The sequence below is a fragment of the Rhinoraja longicauda genome, chromosome 5 (genome assembly GCF_053455715.1).
Source record: "Rhinoraja longicauda isolate Sanriku21f chromosome 5, sRhiLon1.1, whole genome shotgun sequence".
Lineage (NCBI taxonomy): Eukaryota > Metazoa > Chordata > Chondrichthyes > Rajiformes > Arhynchobatidae > Rhinoraja > Rhinoraja longicauda.
Window position 1 is genome coordinate 37,839,138 of NC_135957.1, and position 19,564 is coordinate 37,858,701.

General features: G+C 38.4%; 1 protein-coding gene across 5 annotated transcripts in view; it reads right to left on the minus strand.

Annotated features, from left to right (window-relative positions):
• The window catches only part of klhl29 (kelch like family member 29), a 303,479-nt gene that overhangs the window by 56,279 nt on the left and 227,636 nt on the right, over nt 1-19,564 (minus strand). For all 5 annotated transcript variants that reach the window (XM_078399307.1, XM_078399310.1, XM_078399306.1 and 2 more), the window contains one exon: nt 10,387-10,525. In XM_078399307.1, the coding sequence (XP_078255433.1) occupies nt 10,387-10,525 (139 nt within the window). The remainder of the gene's footprint in view (nt 1-10,386; nt 10,526-19,564) is intronic.

The following is a 19,564-nucleotide window of genomic DNA, read 5'->3' on the forward strand; positions in this document are numbered from 1 at the left end:
TACTCATGGAGGCACAGACCATATCCCTTTGCACTAGGATTACACTGGAATTCACGGGCAACACTAATGTCTAGAGGTTCCGCAAACTGATTCTTTGTCCTTTTCTCTTGCACTTTACACACCTCAGGGTTATGTTTATTGCAAAATGCCTTTTGAATTAATGCAAGGTAACTTTTTAAAATCTCTTATCCAATATACATAAACAATATTAAATCAGTGTAGGATAACCAAGAATGAAAAATAATGACACCAAAGATGATTGTAAATTAAAAACTATGAGTATCCATTGCTTCCATGATAATCGTGTTTTAACAAAACAACTACATCAAAATGTAAATAAATACAAGTACAGTTCCAAATTACTCTACTAGTTGAGTTTACTCCATGAACTTCATCCTACTGTTTTCCTAATTTCTCCTTAAGCCGATGACACATGCAGGGTCAAATAATTTCCCATCCTTCCATTATCAGCTACAGAATTCTTCATGCACATTCTGACACAGACCGAATAAACAGCATTTCAGGCATATACAAACATGCCTTTTCCAATATAAAATGTATATTCCTCTTCACAGAAGCGCTGGAGATTTCGTAAGCTCCTGCTTCCAGAACTCTTTCCCCAAAAGCCTCTATCCTACCACCATTCTGCATTTTAAATCCTCATTAAAATCTATCACTTTGTTTTAGGGTTTCAACTCTCCACATTTTTGTGGTCTCCGATGCCATGTTACTATTTGAAATATCACCTGTTGGGGTAAACAAGGGGCTTTTGAAAGGTTTTAGATGGGCATATTAAACATAAATATACATGCAGATACACGTACAAATTCATTATTTAACTAAAAATGTTAAATTTACAAAATTAGCATTCTTGCCTAGCCCGATAAACATGTGGGTTGAAAGGAAAGAATGGAAATTAAACTCTAATAATTCTATATTAAAATTAAATTAAAAAATCCACTTTATCTATGGAATAATAGAATATAGATGGCACTTCCTGTGACGAGAATAAATATATGGTTAGAACATGCCTATATCAACCGCCTTTGTATGTTGTCATGGAAATGTTCATCTATTTAGCTTGAATGGATGCAAATAGAGAAATCATGTCAAATATTTGAGAATTAATGTTTTAGTGGTTTATTTATAAGGTGAGGAGTGAGGAGATATAACAACACATACTTCTGCATAAAGGGTGAGTTACAAACATTTATTCACAAGTGTGGAAAGTCTAATAATAGGGAAGTGTCAAACTTTTAACTTCTATGAAACTTGACGGAGTGAAATATTTAATCTATCAGTTCAGAGTATTTGTGTTAAAGTATTATGGGATCTAATTTTCCATGACATGTACTGCAAAAGCTTAGTAATTTCTTAATACGTGTACATTTAGTTTTTCAATCGTGATTATGTTCAATTTGCTTTGGTTTGTTACCTTGACTGAGGTGAAATGGTAATTAGAATGGAAATGGAGTGAAAAATGAGGATTAATATACTATGAATATTATTAATATCAATTTTTTCAAACTTTCCCCACATTTCCCAACATATTCTTGTAACCTTTTTTAGCACAAGAACAGTTTCCACACCAATATAGTCCTCATCCATTTCTGTCAACAAAGCAGTTGGATAAGTGGGAGGATTCTTTTCATATCAATACCCCTGATCCTTCCCCAAACTCATCTGAAATGAGACTTTCCATCCTTGATATAACTTCAAGCAAAACCAATCAAGAACTCTAATTTAAAAAAAAAGTTAATCTAGTACTCTGAGATGCATCTATCAGAGATACCATGACTCACGAACAGGGGAATTAACTCATTAAGTACTAAATATTTTTTTCAAAAGTGCACTAATTTCCAGCGACATGACATTTATAACACTGATTGTTAACTTTTGCTGCCAAACTTTATGGAATGCTGCCACAGATATCTTCAAAGTCAACACTTTCTGAGTAAATATATGCATTAATGACAAAAACTGTGGTTATAGCAGATGGAAGTGAAAAGAGAATTAGTAATGAAAACATCAGGAAGGAAGAAATATAGGATAGTTTCAGCTGAGGGAACACTGCATAGTTAACACAATCACGCACATCTACCAGATCAACCAAATGATTTACAGACAAATACAAATGAGGAATCCACAAAGAAGGTCATATTGAAAAACCCTAGATAGCATTAAACATGCACCAGGAAGAGATAATGAGCAATGGCTGGAAGAACAAGCAATGTTGACTGCTGTGGTCAATCCTTTCATCCTGCAAATAAAGCCCAATCCTGGACACTGGTCCTTAAGTAGAAAGGAAAGATGGTGCAAATTTTATTCAGGTGTGAAGTGTCACTTCAGTCCTCAAAGGGTTACCTGCTGTGTGTAATATACAATTTATGCTGAACTGTGATTTGAATGGCTTTTATGTTTGAATGCAGTTTGGATCTGGAAAGTTACACTTGATCACTTCCAAGCCACTTCTCATTTCAAAAGGATAGTTCAAAGTTACACAGGGTTATGGAAATACATTAAAATCACATTCATATAATATTAGTAGTCAGAAAGTGCAAAATAAATTATTTTATCAGACTAACGACATTTAATCTTGTAAGAAATACTTTATTGACAACCTTTCATTCCCAAACATCAGCACCTACAAAAAATAGAGGTGCGAAGTTTGAAATATGCAAGGAGCCATTTTATTTCAAAGTTCTGAACCAGATTTTTAAAAAATAAACAGTAGCGCAATGCCCAAGAGGCTGTACTTAAAATTTTGCGTATTAGTTTTTGTAGTTCAGCCATATTTGACAAATATGTAATCCATTTACTTTTGAATGCGACTGACTTGTTGACACACAATTCAGAGCATCAAAAGTTTCCTTTGTGTGGTTCTTCAAATCAGACTATATGATTTATGCTGTCTAAATTTACACGTTGGCAACAGTATTTAACAGTATATAATATTTAACCCCACAATGGACGTATCAGAAACTTCAATTCATCACTTTCACAACACCCATTGCTTACAACCCAAGCTTGTAATACACTGGAATTTAGAAGGATGAGGGGGGATCTTATTGAAACATATAAGATAATTAGGGGATTGGACACATTAGAGGCAGATAACATGTTCCCAATGTTAGGGGAGTCCAGAACAAGGGGCCACAGTTTGAGAATAAGGGGTAGGCCATTTAGAACGGAGATGAGGAAGAACTTTTTCAGTCAGAGGGTGGTGAAGGTGTGGAATTCTCTGCCTCAGAAGGCAGTGGAGGCCAGTTCGTTGGATGCTTTCAAGAGAGAGCTGGATAGAGCTCTTGAGGATAGCGGAGTGAGGGGGTATGGGGAGAAGGCAGGAACGGGGTACTGATTGAGTGATCAGCCATGATCGCATTGAATGGCGGTGCTGGCTCGAAGGGCTGAATGGCCTACTCCTGCACCTATTGTCTATTGTCTATTGTCTATTGTCTATTGAGAATGGTAAAGGAAACAATATGCCTTCATATAATCAGATACAGCCATTTTCAGTTCATAAAACTAATATTTATTTGGAATCCTTCCAATCCTAACATTATTTGCTTTACCCAGTTCAAAACCGACAGAGGAAATATTAGACAACAGTTCATACACTGATGTTTGCACTTTATATATCTTAATAGAAGATGTGTAAGAAGGGACTGCAGGTGCTGGTTTAAACCGAAGATAGACACAAAAAGCTGGAGTAACTCAGCAGGACAGGCAGCATCTCTGGAGAGAAGGAATGGGTGATGTTTCGGGTTGAGACCCTTCTTCAGACAGGTTAGGGATAAGGGAAATGACAGATATAGACAGTGATGTGGAGAGATAAAGAACAATGAATGAAAGATATGCAAAAAAGTAACGATGATAAAGGAAACAGGCAATTGTAAGCTGTTTGTCGGGTGAAAATGAGAAGCTAGTGCAACGGGTGGGGGAGGGAATGCCGGGGCTACCAGATGTGAGAGAAATCAATATTCATCCCACTGGGCTGTAAGCTGCCCAAGCGAAATATGAAATGCTGTTCCTCCAATTAGCGTTTAGCCTCACTCTGACAATGGAGGAGACCAAGGACAGAAAGGTCTGTGTAGGAATGGGAAGGAGAATTAAAGTGTCCAACAACCGGGAGATCAGGTTGGTTCACATGGGCTGAGCGAAGGTTTTCCGCAAAATGATCACCCAGTCTGTGTTTGGTCTCGCCGATGCATAAGAGTTCACATCTTGAACAACGGATACAGTGGATGCGGTTGGAAGAGGTTCAAATGAACCTCTGCCTAACCTGAAAGGACTGTCGGGGTCCCTGGACAGAGTCAAGGGAGGAGGTATAGCGACAGGTGTTGCATCTTCTGCAGTTGCAGGAGAATGTACCTGGGGAGGGGATGAGTTAACCAGGGAGTTGCGGAGGGAATGGTCTCTGCGGAAGGCGGAAAATGTGGCTAGTGGTAGGATCCACTAGCCTCAGAACGGTCTCTGCCTCAGAAGGCAGTGGAGGGCAATTCTCTGAATGCATTCAAGAGAGAGCTAGATAGAGCTCTTAAGGATAGCGGAGTCAGGGGGTATGGGGAGAAGGCAGGAACGGGGTACTGATTGAGAATGATCAGCCATGATCACATTGAATGGCGGTGCTGGCTCGAAGGGCTGAATGGCCTACTCCTGCACCTATTGTCTATTGTCTATTGATCCCGTTGGAGGTGGCGGAAATTTTGGAGGATTATATATTGTATGCGACGGCTGATGAGGTGGAAGGTAAGGACTTGGGTGACTCTGTCTCTGTTGCGACTAAGGGGAGGGGGAGCAAGGGCAGAGCTGCGGGGTCCCGAGGAGACACGAGTGAGGGCCTCATCTATGATGGGAGAGGGGAACTCCCATTCCATAAAGAATGAGGAAATCTCGGATGTTCTAGTATGGAACACCTCATCTTGGGCGCAGATGTGGCGTAGACGGAGGAATTGGGAGTAGGGGATGGAGTCTTTGTAGGACGCAAGGTGGGAAGAAGTGTAGTCGAGATAGTTGTGGGAGTCAGTGGTTTTGTAATAGACGTCAGTCGATAGTCTATTTCTTGTGATGGAGACTGTGAGATCAAGACAGGGGAGGGAGGTGTCAGAGATGGTCCAAGTAAATTTGAGTGCAGGATGAAAATTGGTGGTGAAGTTGAAGTCCAATAGTTCTGCATGGGTGCAAGAGGTAGCACCAATGTAGTCATCAATGTAACAGAGATAGAGTTTGGGGATAGGGCCAGTGTATGCTTGGAACAGGGATTGTTCAACGTACCCTATAAAGAGGCAGGTATAGCTGGGGCCCATGCGGGTGCCCATAGCTACGCCTTGGACTTGTAGGAAACGGGAGGAGTCAAAATAGAATATGGTCTGTCTGATGTACACCAAAATCATAATCATTGAGACTTTCTTTTTTTTTCCAAATAATAATCTGGAACTGCTGTTTATTGCTTCCTCTGATGGTTAATTTTCCACATTACCATTTAAGCATTGTTACCGATTTGAATGCCACAATCGAATTAGCCGCACTGCCTCAAAGAAAGAAAGTGGAGTTATACTAAGAAGGCTTCAACCTTGTTCTGTAATAGGAAAATTGAGTATTAAATGTATTTTTCAAACAACAACCTGCGGACAAAGCACCTATTGTTTCTAATTAGTAAATCCATTTAAATAGATAATCAAAAGCAAGGCAAAAGTCTTTGATGGTCCCACGAAAGCTTTAATCTGCTCATAATCATCTCAGAAAAATGCTGCAAGCAAAATCATCAATTGACTAATAAAAAGGGGCAGGAGAGAGAAAAACTGCTTCTGCTACTGAGTGTGCTACAATAAAAAAGTATATATTCTACAATAAGAACAACATTAGTCTTCCATTAGGCCAAGGTAGAAAATCACACTGAGATAAAACAACAAATAAAAGGACTTTTTTAAATCCATTTTTTCCAGGGCAATTTAAAAATCAGGCTATTTACAGAATAATACTGGTAAAAGTATCCCCTAAACCTTTTCTAAGTCCATTTTCATTCTTTACCTAATAGTTATAACACAGGGGGATAATAAATGATTTTAAAAAATCAAGTAAAACAAATGTGTGTTTCCTACATTTTTATTTATTTTCTATAAAATACAGTGGAAAAAAGAAACCCAGAGAAGATCTGTTGTAGGAAAGTACATCAGAATGCATCTTCTCAAGAAAAAAGTTCCCAACATGAACTGATTACCAATGTTTTGGGACTGGTGCTACATGGGTATGTTGCGATATTTTTTACATTTTCACCACAGCTCTATTGAAATGTAGTTTTACTTTTCCTGGCATTTTCCAGATTAATAGAGATAGAACAATTTGATGTTACCTATGATCTGTTTATATGTTGTTTAGAAATTAGATTATTGTAAGTGGGATCAAATTATAGCAGTCATTGTGTGGTTACGTAGGTCTTTATTCTGCTGGCACTGGATTTGTGGATTTGAATTGTAATATTATTGAGATTCGGGATGTTCTGTTTCTAAGTGAAGCAGTGGGAGGAAATGCTTTTGCCATCACAATTCTTATGTAAAGGAGTAATCATGAAACCTTTTTAGATTAAAGATTTTGAATGAGATCAAAGAACAATATATTAATCCAAGCGCAAGGCTCAATGACTCAACAAGAAGCATCCAAAGGAAAACTTGTGACTGTTTTAACAGTTGAGTAATCAGCATTCCCATCACACTAGAAATTGATGCATGGCAGAATAATTTAAGATCCATGGTGTTGTCACAGACTAAACAAAGGATATCATCATCGGGACACCTCATATAAAACTTTGAAACTGGGAGCTATTCTTTTTTAGAGTTCCTATGCAGAGGGTGAGATAGAATATATGACAGGTGAAGAATAGGGCCTGATTTAAGGTGCTGATTGAGGAAAACATTCAATTAAAGCAAAACTGCCAGAACTATCATAATTTAAGTCATAGGATTCATTACCCTGACAGCACAATTGAAGTTTTGAATTGGCATTTCCATGCCTTTTGAGTGGATGAACTTCGGGACGCCATGGGATATTCTATACTGAGAATAAGAAATCGTTACTGAACAGCCTAAGGCACCAAGCTGTCAATTGAAGACTCTGGAATAAATGAAGCAGAGTGCCCATGCATAAGCGCTAGCAAAGTTGAGGCAATAATACTGATAGCACAACATTAGCAGATGTGCACAAGAAATCTGGAGTCTACTGGCAACCTACCAAATCTGCACCATCTGCTGTCAAATATACTCTCTGGTATTTTATGCCACCAAAAAGTGAGTATCTAGGAGATATACACTATGCATCCAACATGTTTATGTCCTCTTTACGGGATAAATAAGTTAACTCTTTGTGCAAGAGACACAAGTGGGAAAGATTACCCGACATAAATTGTTAACAGACCACACAGAATTGGGCTGTGAGAATTCGGAAATATCCAAGGGTATAAACAACATCAAAAGCACTCATCACATAGTGCCGCACATAGTGTGCATTCCTCTGTTGAGGGCAATGGAAGAAAAAGTAACTGCTTCTGCTTCCCTCAATGGAACATCTTGAGGGCAATGGAAGAAAAAGAGACACAGGGAACTGCATATGCTGGAATCTTGAGCAAAAAACAAACTACTGGAGGAACTCAGCATGTCAGGCAGCATCTGTGGGAGGGAATGGACAGGTGACATTTTGGGTCAAAACCATTCTTCAAAAAAACAGGGACGATGATTGTGAAGTTTTATCATTGATCTTCCCTCCAATTTGCAAGTGTTAAAGGTAGACATGGACTAATTCTGTGTCAGCATTCAAATACTATGGTTTCGTTTAAGAAATCCAAAAATACCATAATGAATGAAATGCTAAGTTGTAGCCTTTAACTATTGAAGCAAATTTTAAAAAAACATTGATTGCAATGTAAAATTGAACCAACATTTTGGTTTAGTTTAGTTTAGTTTAGTTTAGATACACAGAGCAGAAACAGGCCCTTCGGCCCACCGAGTCCACGCCGACCAGAGATTCCCGCAAATTAACACTATCCTACACATACTAGGGAAAATGTACATTTATACCAAGCCAATTAACCTACAAACCAATACGTATTTGGAGTGTGGGATCTCGGCGAAAACCCACGCGGTCACGGGGAGAACGTGCAAACTCCATACAGACAGCACCCGTAGTCGGGATCAGATTTGCGTCTCTGGAGCTGTAAGGCAGCAACTCTACCACTGCGCCACAGTGCCGCCCAGATATCTCTTTCGAGATATTTTAATGGAATAATGTAATTCCAATTTATACTGAACTACATGGAAGTACAATAACCAGCCCCTATAGTTAACAAGTATGCAAGCCATTTTGTGTCAATTAACCTATATTATATATCTCATAGAACTGCTTTTTTGCATCAGTTATCTTTCTTCAGTATTGGTCATTTATAAAATTCCATAATAATTGTTTCATTAAGATTATGTCTTGAGTAAAAAAACATTATTTAGTTTGCATACAACATGATCTTGCAATTCTATCACAATGGTACTCACAGCTTAAATAACTTAGTAAGAAATTAGTTCTTTACACTGACAATACAAATCATAAACTTTATTTCTGAACTCACGTATTTTTCTTGATCCTCAAAACTATATGTAAATTATATGGAAAGTAGATAAGCAAACAAGTAAATAGTATTGAAGTTAAAATCTAGTTTGATTTAAGCATTTTATTAACTTGGGTTTAAGGCAATCTGATACTAAGTGAATTAAGCAGTAAAAAGAAATTAATGATACAGGTGGTGATCATTTGGCCCATCATGTTCATGCTAGCCCAATAATTAACCAATTGATAGCCTGAATTTTACTGAAGGTTCAGAATCATCACAGACCAGCTGTAGGAATTCACAAGGAAGGGACAGAACCAACCTCCGTAGCAAATTATTTGGTAGATGGAAAAGCTGTCAAATTTTTTCCAACACTATATCACTGACAGTTAATATTAAAATTATATAAACTTCTTCATGTTAAAAATGTGAAGTGTTATCTAAAAATATTTAAGAATACTACTACAAGTACAAGCAATTAAATCTCAATTGAAGTGAATGCAACAGTTGAGCGTGGACCAGGTCTAACTTGATGCAGGATCAGAGAGTGCAGTAACACACATAAACATGTGTATTATATACACGTAAACATTCAGGAATTCCAGAGAGCTCCTGCTCCACTGCTCTATTCCATGTGGCTTGTAGCGGCGAAGTCTATCTGGGAGGTTACTGGCAGAGTCTGGCCAGGTAAAGTCCCAAACTGGCTAATATTACCATGCAAAATGCCAGAAACCCAGTGAATTTAGTATGAATTGATTGATTGCAAGGAATTTAATTGAATAAAATATGTACAAACACAATGTTGATTGAAAGGAAATCTTTCAATTACGTGGTACTTGAAAATAAACAGATATTATGCCAGGAAAGACTTTTTGCCTTAATATCTCATGTCATGCAACTCTTACATTTTTATCCAACTAAATCATGCTACATCTAACAACATCCATATCAACAGATTGAATGGAGCACATAATGGGTGTTTAAGCATGCTGGAAAATGATTACACAGATTGAAGGACTTTAAAGCCAAAATTATATCTAGTCATTTCCATTTACTTCCTGGTACCACAGAATTGAAAAATTCCGCACTATGATTTTCATGCTGTTGTTATTGTATTTCCTTGCAGTGTACCAATTATGCAGTTTTTGCATAAAAGGATGTCCGAAACTTAAATCATAACCTCAACTTAATAAAAATGTGCTATTCATGTAATTTAACCATTTGCTTTGTATTTATTATTTTTCTTTGCCATGTAAGTGAATTAGTAAAATTTAGCACATGTAGCTTGTTATAATCTTTTTGATTTAATGCAGACTAAGGCATTCAATTAATAAAATCATGCTGGTTAATTATGTACCACAGTGTGTCTATTATCAAGGTGACCCCTTAGTATTATATCTTTCAGCAAGGTGCTGCAGATCGCTGTAAATGACCTTTCTGCAAAGTGCAGAAATTAAAAATGAATTTAAGGCAATTATATAACAATTTTGTGCAGATTAAAATTAAACAAATAAAAGTGTTCAAAGAGCGAGCTTTTTGTCAAATAAATTACGATCCTCAGTCATGGAACATCTCATTTCTTCACTCCAAATTGAGCAGCTATTAATTAAAAATATATTAGGCAAATAAACCCAAGTTTAGTTTCAATTTAAAAATACATTCATCTGAAATGATAGAAGGAATGGCTACTGGCCCTGTGACAGGAGGGTCTATCTTCATAAATCTGCAAGAGAGGAAAGCAACACGAATGAACCCTACAAAAGAACGGCCCAGATCACAGCTTGAGGAAGGCAAACCTTTTGATCAGTTCCTTGAAATATAAGCTGCAGGAAGCTAGAACATTTTGATGGACTTCAAACTCTTTGCCTTCAACAGTTATTTTCAGGTCTGTGAACTCTTTCGCTCTGCGTTGCTGGTTCAACTCCTTCAACATTTCTGCAGAACAGAGAAGACAGACATTGCCAGGATTCCGATGACGAAATTTTTGAATGAATTAAAGAAACAGATACCTGGTGAACTCTAGCCGAGTCGCACACGTTAATGTTTGTACACACAAGGCATTGGCAAAAAAAAAAAATCATCGATGCATTGTGCAAAAAATAAAGCACACACTATTCGGTTTAATAAACAAAAGAACTAAAGAAATCCTCCCAGGACGTGAAGGGTAAAATATATTTTACCTCATGAACAAAACTAAAGACAATGCGGGAATCAGCACAGAAAGACGAGAGAAAAAGACAAAATGAAATAATCAAAATACTTCTATCCTAATTATTATATAGAATCATATCCACCAAATAAAAAGATTGAATACCTTAGTTTGAGAACTTACTGTATCATTGCGAACATGGCACTGTGCACATAAAATAAAACACACTAAGAACTCAATTGGTTAAAGCAAAATGTACCTGGAGGAACAAGATTTGTTCATTAAAAATGAACTAATTTCCTAAATTTTAAAACTGTCAAGCAACATATATATTCCTATTCTTTCACAATTTTTCATGACCAATTTTTTAAGGGTATTAAAATTTTCAAATTGCTTATCAGTTTTATTTTTTTTACAATTATTGAACATTCAGCATTTACATTAAAATAAAACATACTTGATCTGACACAGCCTTGTAGATAGAAGTACATATTACAAGAATATTTGGCAGAGATATTTCATTTATTGTGTTTTCATTAAAAATTTGGAACATGCTTACAAAATTAAAAGTTAAAATACCTGTGGAAGCCAAATTGATTGACTGATTGCAGTCATTCATTTGAATTTATGAAATTGTCCTTAGAAGAGATGTGACCTGTCTACCTATTATAAATGTTTTGTTTCCATTTATGTTATTTAAGAGGATAATCAGGCAGGTGCTGATTCAACACTACCCATTCAGCCCTGTTGCTGAAGACCAATTTCACCTGCCAGTGAACCTATAATCTGGGCTGTGCAATTGCAAGCGATGTTTAAGATAACACGGACGAAGGACTGCTTTTATTGACTTCAGAAACACAGAGGAATGTATAAAACTTTCCCATGTAAGGAACTCATTGTCTTTATTTAGTTTTAACAGTATTCAGTATTATTTTTAAAGAGTAAACTTTTTATACAAAATATTAACCCAGGAACATAGTAGTAGCTCCAGTCTGTAAAATGTATGTTCCTGTTAAAGTTTTTAAACATCATTATTGTGGAAACAGGGAGGAAAGATGATCTTCACTTTATGAGGACCCTGCGATCCTCAGGTGCAAAAACTTTAAAAGGAAAATAAGTGGAATAACCTTTAATGAGGCAATTGCTTTTTTCTTAAGAAGACCATATTTGTTCCCTATATATAGTTATTAAAACTAATATTCATACTTTATTACATACTTAAGCTAGTTAGGATGTTTCAATATAGGAAAAGATTGGAGCTGAATTTCAGGCAAATCATAAGTTTCAAAACCTATGTGCTGCCCCATTTCTTTTGCACAGAAGGTCTATAGCCTCCACAACCACCTGTTAGAGTTGAGCCTCCTCTTTCAGTTACTGGTTGAACAGTACTATCTACAGTATGAGTGCTTCACAGCCTTCGATTTATCAGCTGACATGAAACAACCTATTCTTTCTTTCTTTGCAACTTCTTTGACTATGTCCTCATGACAAATACGGAGTGCAAAGCTAGGCAATGAACTTTAAGTGCAGTCAATACTCATGGTTCTTATATCAGTTTTCCTGTCCTTGGCTTCAGTATTATTTTTAATAGCAATTTTTGCTTCCAAATATAACTCTTCACATGCTCCATTTTAATGTGTGCAATTTACCATTTTGAAATTAACATGGATTATTTTACATTCTTCAATAATTTATTTTTGGACTGATCAAATGCCTATTGATTTCTGCAGCTCTTATGTTGTGCCAATATCTGATTTGAAAACCTTTTGCTGCAAGAGTGTGACTTTTATTAACTTTTTCTCCCTGACATGTTTAGTTTAGTTTAAAGATACAGTGTGGAAACAGGCCCTTCGGCCCACTGAGTCCGCACCGAACAGCAATTCCCACACATTAACACTGTCCAACACACCAGGGACAAGTTACAATACCAAGCCAATTAGCCTACAAACCTGTACATCTTTGGAGTATGGGAGGAAACCGGAGCTCCCGCAGAAAACCCACGCAGGTCACAGGGAGAACGTACAAACTCCGTACAGGCAGCACCCATAGTCAGGTTTGAACCCGTGTCTCTGGCACTGCAAGGAAGCAACTCTACCGCTGCATCACCGTGCCGCGTGTTGTGCAGTAGGTTTTGCTGTAGCAGCTGTTGAGATCAGTGACTAAGAAAGTCATATGCACTTGGCAATACCCGATAATTAGCCCTAAAACTGACAGATAACTGCCTCCAAAAATTACTCAATTGAATTGAATGGAACTCTGCATCTATGTAGACCATAAGGTGCAGTAACCAGGAATTAATTTCTAGGCAAAAGTACTTTTCCAAATGGATGAAGAGTAACATTAGAAGGTAAATAGATTCTTAGGATCTCCTTGAAAAGTATTAGTAGAGGTCAGGGAGCAGGGTCGCTCATGTGCCTTCTGGATCTCGGTGCGTGCCCATCAAGACCTGAAGAGGGAAAAATAGGGAGAGAAAAGCAAGTGGATGACAAAACTTTTTTGAGATTCAAGAATATCTCAGATCTCTGCTGTTTCAGACTGCACTCTTTGAGGCATTTATCAAAACCTGAAGACTTTAATGAATGAAACACTGTACAATGGCAACACTTTCTGTCCCTTGTGAATGTGCCTATTGCATGTTTTCCTAATTAGTGATCACAAATTATTCACTGTAAATAAATCGCTGAAGTGAATCAATACTCCTTTGGATCTGGGATTTTATTTCGTACAGAACAGAATCCACAGAACCTCCAGAAGATGGATATGGACTCCAGCACTTGGTTTGGCAATTGCTGACATAAAGTGGGAAAACAAACTGTTCAGGAAGAGATTGATTGTTTGTGCTTCTTCACTTCGATCTGCTTCCCACAAAAATAAAAAGCTGAGCATGTAACCTGCGTCCAAAAAAATGGTGATCATGGCTGTTTGCTCTCATTAAAACTGTGGGACAGGAGCTGCAGGCTTGTAGTTTGCAGTCGCTAGAGTTCTGCCTCTAACCCTCTGCTGACACATCTCAGGTAGAGACCATTTCCCTCAGTCATAGTGGGTGCATCTGAATGAGCTGTTAACATCCTGGCAAGTGCTATTACTCCAAATCACTTGCAGTTCTATATGTTACTATGAGCACAACATAATGCAGATGATTTATATGATATGAGAGAACTTTATTCATCCCAAGAGGGAAATTGGTCTGTCACCAGTCATAAAACACAAGTTACAAGAAACATGAAATTAAAGTGACGAGTGGGGGTGGGGGGGGGGGGGGGGGGGGAGACAGTCCATTCAATGACATACAATGGGGTTCTGTACTGTCAACACTGGTGCTCCTCCTGGCCTACAGCAATGTTGTTAAAGCATTTGCCTTGCAAATTCAGTTTTCTCACCTGAATTCAAATGCTGAGTTTTCCCAAGGTCTAGGCTATACAAAAATAGCAGAATAGCTCAAGAATAGATGTGGAACTTGCTTAAGCACACTTGGCACAAATATACACAGTTTCTGGATCTACAAGGATAAGTGCTACATGAAAGTATCCACGTGGTCATGTTATTGGCTATAAATTAGGTAACATATGCAGGCCAGAATAAAGACTGAATAAAATGGCCGAGAAAACTTTAAATAGGTATCAAAGCATTGCTTCAGCTTTGCTAATTGGTTTCATCAATGCTTCTGTTTGTCAATGCTTCTGAATCCTCCTGATTTTCAGACGCATTAAAAAACGATCAATGATGAAATTTAAAAAATACTCAATACGATCATCTGTCGTTCTTCCAAACACTGGCGAGTGAAGTTCTTGCCCCATCAATCAACTCTTTCATTCCAGGCATCAATCTAATGAAATTCCTCCAAACTATCTCCAATACCCGAGGACATGGAACATTAAACGCACAGCAAACAATTGGGGATGTTGTACTTTTTTGCAAAGTTGGAGTGTAATACTAGAGTATAAAACTAAAACTAATGCAACCTTTTAGGCCTCTGCAGAGACTACACCTGAAGTACCATATATAGCTTTTGTTACCATACTTAAAGAATGGTGCACTTGCATTATAGGGAGTGCAGAGAAGATCCATTGGTTGATTCTTCGGTTGATGGAGTTTGACATGCAAGAAGGTTTGAGCAGATTGAGTATACTCACTGGAGTTTAGAAGAGTAGATGTTATTGAAGCATACGAGATTCTTAGGAATTCAACAGGGTGGATAGTGAGAGGATGTTTCCCCTAGTTGGGTTAACTATAAATGAGGGGAAATCGTTTCAGAAGATTTGAGGCCGTCCCCCCCTCCCCCCCCCCCTCTCGGAGGGTCATTACTCTTTAATATTCTCTTACGGCTCTGGAGGCAGAGTCACTTAGGATGGAGAATTGAAGAGATTTGAAATGTAGGGTAGTCATTGGTTATAGGAAAGTGCAGGATGTTGTTGAGGTCAAGATTTGAACATTACTGAATGGTAGATAAGGTTCAGGAGGTCATATGGCCTACGTCTGCTCCAGTTTCCTTAATTCTTACCCCTTCTTAAACAAGGAGGCCAAAATTGTACACTTTACTCTGATTTATTGTCTTTCCTTGAAACAAGTCTTCTTCACTTTTGTTCTCAGTCCTCCTTGCTATTAAAGAGGATATTTAATTGCCCTCCTATTACCTATTGACCTGCAAGCTGATATTTTGCTTTACATCTATGAGGATATCTAGATGCCTACACCAATCATTTTCAGCAGTTCTTTCTTACTTTCTCTTTTTCTTATTTTGTATTATATTTACTGCTTCCTATCAGTAGATAGTCCTCTCAACTATGTAATCAAGATAGATTCTGAATAGTTAAAGTCTTGGCACTGATCTTTATAGTATTCTTCCAATTATAGCTTGCTAAACTGAAAGCGACGTATAGGGGACTTGCTAAATGGGTGGTGGGTAAGTTCATCCTTATAAACCCTGGAGAACTGGGGCATAGTGGCATTACACCATCACACCACATGAGATTATTTATCCTGGCTCTCACTTATCTCTCAGTTTGACCATCCTCTACGACCTTGTATCCTCTCAAACGGTATTATAGTGAATGCTATTTGGGAATACCTAATACCTAGTAACTCCCCTTTTCCATTCTGCTTGTAAGATTCTCAAAGTACTTAAAATTTCTCAAACACTATTTCCCTCTAACTATTTTCATGTTGACTGCTTAGTTGTATTGTGTGTTTTTCGCAATGTCCTTCTGATAATTCCTTCATAATGGCCATCAGCATATTCAGAGGTGTCAGGCTAACTGGTCTACAATTTTCTTGTTTCATTCTCCTGCTCTTCTCCCAGCGATACCTGGCGTGCCAGGTGCGCTCCTCTCCGTTTTTACCCCTGTTGCTGGTCATTTTGCAGCCCAGTTGGAGTCTTTCCTCTTCAGCCACAGCCAGTTGCTGCTTCGCTCGGCAGCCTCTGACAGCGACCTGGAGGCTTGCCGGAAGGCCTGTCCTCGGACTCCCATTCCCTTCAGGAGTCTGGTTGTTGACATGGCTACAAACCCTCTACAACCAACCTCTACAGGGAGCACCTGGGCACGCCAGCCGCGTTGTTTTGCCTAGGATTACCGTCAAGAAGAAAGTTGAAGGCAATGTGTGAAAAATCATTTCATTTTGAAGAGTTTACACTTATGTGACTTGAGGTAGTTTATTACTGTTAGCCAACACTGGGAATGTGCAAATTTATGACAATCATTTGAGAAGAAAAAGTATTTATACAGGGGATGGTCAGAATGTGGAATTTTCAGTCACAAATTAGTTGTTGAAGTAGAGACCAAAGATTCTTTTAGAAGGGAGTTAGCTGTTCAAGGAAAAATAAACATTATAAGGTATGGAACGAAGCAGCAGCATGCTATTAAATTATTTTCCATGAGGATAGACAATAGACAATAGGTGAAGGAGTAGGCCATTCGGCCCTTTGAGCCAGCACCACCATTCAATGTGATCATGGCTGATCATTCTCAATCAGTACCCCGTTGCTGCCTTCTCCCCATACCCCGACTCCGCTATCCTTAAGAGCTCTATCTAGGATAAAACTCTGCATGGCCATTTCTGTGCTTTTTCCTTTAAAAAAAAAATATTATGCAGTTTTAAAATCTATCCATTCACCACATTTTATGGCCAACTGACCTCTTTGAAATGACTACATTAAAAGTCTGCAGCTAGGATTTCTGGAAGCATCTCTTTCTGAAATTTCAAGACCCATGCTTGAGCAGAAATGAATGCGGTAGATATAAAATTCAAATTGCTTTATTGAGCATGGAACAGAAGTGTTAGAGGAAGGAGCAGTGCTATAAATGCCCAAATTGTTGGTGTTGGGAAAAATGCGTTCCGTGCAAGTGTCCAAAAGGTGAGGGCTAATTTAAAGCTTATTGCAATCTGCGGACTTACAGTCTGAAAAGTGAAAGCATTCAATGATTTGAGAACAACCAAAAAGGAGAACATTGTAATCCATCAACATCTTAGTAACCACACTCCTGAAGGAAGCACTAACGATCTCTAGACTCTTTGTGTTGGAGTATGGAAAAAGATTTGTTCAACTGTCATAGCCAGATATATATCATATTGCTCCTTGTGTAATATACAGATAAATGACGATAAGGCACACCATATAATGTTAGCTGACATTTTCTGCTGTGTATTTTCCATTGAAATAAAAAGATTGGAAGAAAGTACCAGAGAACAAACTCAAAACCCCAGCTTTTTCATTGAAATCCTATTGAGAAATCTATCCAACTGGCAGTAGGAAGCACCTATTAAGGTCCACTGATCTAATGGACAACTTCACATACAAGTCTAAAACAGTAACTTTTTATAAATGCAGTACCACACTTGCATAAAACCAATGCAGAAATTCAGCACTCTGCCGCACAAAATAATGTGTTACACTTGGGGTATCTGCACCTCATCATGGTGGTATTGCTAGCTGAGGAAGCAAATTGGAGACACTATGCAATGATACAGTCTTCAACAATGCCTGTAGCAGAATGGAGAACCACAAACAGATCTTAGTATAGCAGTTTCATTATATAATTTTCACACATAGGACCAACAGTTTTGTCGACTTCATCGTGGAAATCTTTCTTAAGTGTTATGTGAAAGCTGAATTCAAGCTTTTGATACCCTTTCATGGCTACTTGACATTTTTTTCCTTCACAATCTTTGCTTAATTAAAAAAATAAGCCCTAAAATTAGTCCAGGAGATATTAATGTCTGCATTCATCTGAATTAAATGAATTCTCCATGAACATGCCAGGAATATCTCCATGAACTTGCTATAATTTCTTGCTTTATATATTTGATAATATCCTTTAATTTTCTAACATTAACTTTTTCATTCCCTGCTTCCTGCTCTCTGCCATGAGAAGCCAACCATTAATTCAGCATCACATTACCGTCCTCAAATTCACTGCCTAATTTCTTCCTCTTTTCTGCTTCGAAAACTTGTTACCATCAACCTTCTCTGACATAGCATTCTTTTTATTTTCTTTCCCTCTTTTGATGTGGACTGTATTAATTTCCTTTTATAATACCCACAGAGCTCTCAATGAGCAAGGACAATGAGTTTATATTCAGTGATAGTCTACCCTCTCTAGACCTTTTTATTTCCTTTTTCTGCCGGCACGATATCAACAGTCTTGACTTCTCCACTCCCCTTATCCACTCTAATCTCACCTCCTCTAAACGCACAGCCTTCTGCTCCCTTCGCAACAATCCCACCACTGTTATTAAACCTACCAACAAGGGAAGTGACATTGTAATCTGGCAGGCTGACCTCTAAGGTACTGAGGCCAGGCACCTACTCTCGGCCACCTCCTCATGCCTATCCCTTGACCATGACCCCACAGTTGAACACCAGGCTATCATCCCTCAGACCGTTTCCAATCTCGTTGCCTCTGGCAGTGTCCCCTCCACAGCCTCCAACCTTATCTTTAGTTTAGTTTAATTTATTGTCACGTGTATAGAGGTACAGTGAAAAGCTATTTTGTTCCCTGCTATCCAGTCAGCAGAAAGTCAATACATGATTACAATCAAGCCGTCCGCAGTGTAGAGATACAAGATAAAGGGAATAACAATTAGTACAAGGTCCAGAAAAGTCCGATTAATGATAGTTCGACAGTCTCCAATGAGGTAGGTGGTAGCTCAGGACTGCTCTCTAATTGGTGAAAGGATGTTTCAGTTGCCTGATAACAGCTGGGAAGAAACTGTCCCTGAATCTAGAGTTGTGTGTTTTCTTACTTCTGTACCTCTTGTCTGATGGGAGAGGGGGTTCGAGGAAGTGTCTGGATGAGACTCATCCTTGATTATGCTGCTGGCCTTGACAAAACATCGTTCCCCAACTCTGCACTGTACGCCTCTATCTCCTTCCCAACATCCACAAACAGAACTGTCCTGTTAGACCTGTTGTTTCTGCCTACTCCTGCCCCACTGAACTAATCTCAAAATACCCTGATTTCATTATTTTCCCATGGTCCAGTCCCTTCTGACCTACATCTGAGACACCTCACATGCCCTTCAATAATTGCCAGATTCCTCGCTCCATTGTCATGTCAGGATCTTCCAGGATATCCATTTTAATTCCTCTTCCCATTCTCATATTGACCTTTCTGTGCTGGGCCTCCTTGATTGCCAGAATGAGGCCACACACACACACTGGAGGAACAGCACCCCATGTTCTGCTTGGGTACCTTGCAACCCAATGATATGAACATTGAATTCTCCAATTTTGAGTAACTTAATATCCCTCCCCCTCTCTCTCACTTGGAGGGGGAGGGATATTAAGCCTATTACCTGCTGGGCTGTGTCCTCTCTTCCAGCTTTCT